This window comes from Crocodylus porosus, unplaced genomic scaffold (genome assembly GCF_001723895.1).
Source record: "Crocodylus porosus isolate Cpor-Errol unplaced genomic scaffold, CroPor_comp1, whole genome shotgun sequence".
Classification (NCBI taxonomy): domain Eukaryota; kingdom Metazoa; phylum Chordata; order Crocodylia; family Crocodylidae; genus Crocodylus; species Crocodylus porosus.
The window spans coordinates 23746489-23749808 of record NW_017728948.1 but is presented as its reverse complement, the minus strand read 5'-3'; the positions used below and the strand labels follow the sequence as shown (position 1 = coordinate 23749808).

The following is a 3320-nucleotide window of genomic DNA, read 5'->3' as shown; positions in this document are numbered from 1 at the left end:
TAAGATGAACATGGGCCGACAATGCGAGGTCACGGTTGGAAGGGCTAAACGGACCTTGTTGTGCATCCCCAGTTTTTTCTCCTGCCCAGGCAGGGGGGTGGACTTGAAGATCTACAAGGTCCCTTCCGACCCGACTTCTATGATTCTATGATACCAGAACTCCTTAGCGCACTTCGCTCCTTCTCTCACTGTTCTAGACATAGTAGGACCCTGAAGTCACATTTAATTCTGTTTTTGTTTCTCTCCAGACAGAATTTCAGTGCTATAATGATATTCACACTCTAACAAGGCTACCTTAGCAGACCAAGGACAGAACTAAAGCTGGGGAAAGCACTATTTTTAATGTTGTCAAAGAAAAAATTCCCTTTGGGGTGAACTCTGAAATTACTTCTTAGGTGCCTGTTACTCAGAAAAGCATTCTGCAAAAAAAATCTCCCAGTCTACAATAGACTCAAAGGCTTTGTTGAGAGACAGATCAAGAGGGGAGTCACATCTCACAGACTCAGAAGTGGTGTGTAACTATGATTCAAACACTAAAACTGTTGTCACTTCCCAGATATTAAAATAATTTAAATATTTAGAAGCAATGGAAAAATAATAGGTTCATGAATTTTCACCTTTGTTTTCTTCAGAAGTAGGTTTTTCTTCAGATTCGTCTAAAGAGTTTTTTGAAACATTTTCAGGAGAAAAAACAGCTTCAGATTTATTGCTCTTCTCGGGTTCAAGTCTGGACCTACAAGCATAGGAGCAAATATATTAACTAATTTCATCCAGCTGGATTTCCCTAGAATGACAATAAGGTGTTAATCAAAGTTTACTTGTAGATACACTATATAGGAACTCAGCCTTGCAAAACTCATATGAAAATTAACCAATCAAAATACAAAATCTACTTGCCATCTTGTTCTACATCATTTGATAATAAGAAAGAAAATGAATATTAGTCAACTCACTCCTAGAAAAGTAAGGATATGAGTTAAGTAGAATTTTGTAAGGCTGCAGTAAATAAAAACAACAGATTTCAATAAACTTCCTTTAAAACCTGGTATATTAAAATGCCAATTTTAGGAGATTATTTTGAAACAAAAAATGTTAATGTTCCTTAAGTTTTTTGCAGTAATGGACAATCTGACATTACTTTTCAAGTAGTGTTTGCATTTGCATAATGTATTGTCAAATATCATTAAGTAAAAAGAGAAAAACACAAAGTCTAAGTACTTGGTTTGAAAAACAGTTGTTTTGCTCAGTATAATGGGGCAGTCACTCCTTTCACCAGGCAGTTATTTTTCCTGGGGCAAACTTGTCCCCACAGAAAACAACATACATAATAAAACAAACAAATGCACAAACAACAAATGGATAAACCAAAGCCTGTGGTCCTTCCTCAGACCCTGAGAGGACAACTTTGGCTCTGTGCTTGCTCCTCTCCCTTGCTAATCCTCCCTGGGAATTAACTTCCTCTAATCATCCCCGGCAGCTGGCCCAAGGCTCCTAACCCCTGCAGCTGGGTCCTAGCCTCTAAGCCATGCACCTTCTTGCACATCCCCCCCTCCCAAGAGTGGAGCCTAGGACACACTCTTCCATTTTTTTAATCCTCCCACCCCCATTTGGGAGAGAAAGTCTGTATTTGCACGTGCAGTTCCAGGGCAGATGCATACAGAGAAATCAAAAGGCTGCAGGGACAGGTACTATCTTGTCAACTGGGGGTTGGCCTCCTGCATACTATTAAGCCATGTTAAAGGGGCATGGCCAGTGACCAACGAAAAATGGGCCCTTAGGAGGTAGTACCGGTGGGTCTCAACTGTCCACTTAAATTGCTATATACTCCTTTTCTATTACAACATATTTCTGCTCTTGGGGGAGGAGCTTTCTGCTGGGCTATAAAATGAGGTGTTTTCCATCTCAAACTCCTGGGAAAAAACAGCCCCCAAGCCTCACTCTGAGACATCTGTCTGCAATATAAATTCCTTTGTTAAGTCTGGGCTGCAGAGAACCAGCACATTGTATAGTAGCTGATTTACTTTCCCAAATGCTGTCTCATGCTTGGGTGACCACTGGATCCTTTACAGTGCCCCTTCTGCAGCAGGTCAGTTAGTGGGAGCCCCATAGTCACCGACTTTGATTTTTGCCAGTTGGTGCTTGCAGACATAATAAATAAATAAACCAAACAAAAAACCTGGTGCTTTACTTTAAACTTGGCACATTAAATGCCAAGCCATTCACATGCCCAAGAGGGGCAGCAGTTACTTCGACCTGGCTCTGCAGCATCTGTGAAGATTGGGCACTTTAATGGGGCCTTTTTGGCACTGTTATGTAATAGCTCATTGAATTAGCTTCCGCTAAAAGCATCAAAAAGCCCTGCTGAAGTGCCCAGTTGAAGCACCCAGTCCTTACAGATGCTGCAGAGCTGGGTTGAAGTAATGTGTTACTTCTGGAAAGCATGGGGATTTTTTAGGGGTTTTTTTTTTGTAACATCTGCAAGCATGGTTGTGGGTGCTGAGCACCCGCTAATTTTTTTCGGTGGATGGTTGAGACCTGGAGCACCCAGGGAGTTAGCATCTATGAGTGGGGCTGTGATGGGAGCAAATTGTGGGATGAATTGCAGACAGTAGCTTGCTAAGCCCAAGAATGACTTCACCTGCCTTTTAGTACTGGTAATTCCACCAAGGCCTTTACTTTACTTTGTTCACTAAGGGCCTGACCTTGCCATTTCCCAGTATATATCTTAGGTATCTAGTCTCCGTGTATCCCAGGTGAGATTTAGCAGCGTTGGCTTGGCCATGAGACCAGCCACTTGTATTGATCATGACACCTCTCTCACCTGTTGGAGGTGTTTCACCTATGTGTTGGCAAATATTACTATGTTGTCCGGATAAGTAGCCACATCTGCCTGGTGCGGGTGGAGTACTATGACCATTAGGAAGGTCACAAGGGTTCCATGGAGACCAAAAGGCACAGCCTGGAGATGCTAAAGTCCCCAGGGTATTGCAAAGGCTGTGAATTCCCAGGACGCTGGGTCCAGAGGCATTTGCCAATATCCTTTGGTTAAATCCAGGGTGATTATTTATTTTGTGTTGCTAATTCCTTCCATCATTTTATCTATTCTGGGCATAGGGTAAATCAGTCAATACAAAACTGGATGGTATGATTAACCTTTGGTACCAAAACAATTGGTCTATTCCATTCCAATCAGACCTCTACAGGTTACAAGGGTGGGCAGATGAGAATAGGATGGGTTTCAACACAGACAAATGCAAGGTGATGCACCTCGGGAGGAACAACCGGCACCATACCTACAGGTTGGGGAACTCCCCTCTTAT

General features: G+C 42.4%; 1 protein-coding gene across 1 annotated transcript in view; it reads right to left on the bottom strand.

Moving 5' to 3' along the window:
* STX18 (syntaxin 18) overlaps positions 1-3320 on the bottom strand; it is a 48402-nt gene that overhangs the window by 27521 nt on the left and 17561 nt on the right. The window contains exon 5 of the mRNA XM_019553047.1: positions 618-733. Coding sequence (XP_019408592.1) covers positions 618-733 — 116 coding nt within the window. The remainder of the gene's footprint in view (positions 1-617; positions 734-3320) is intronic.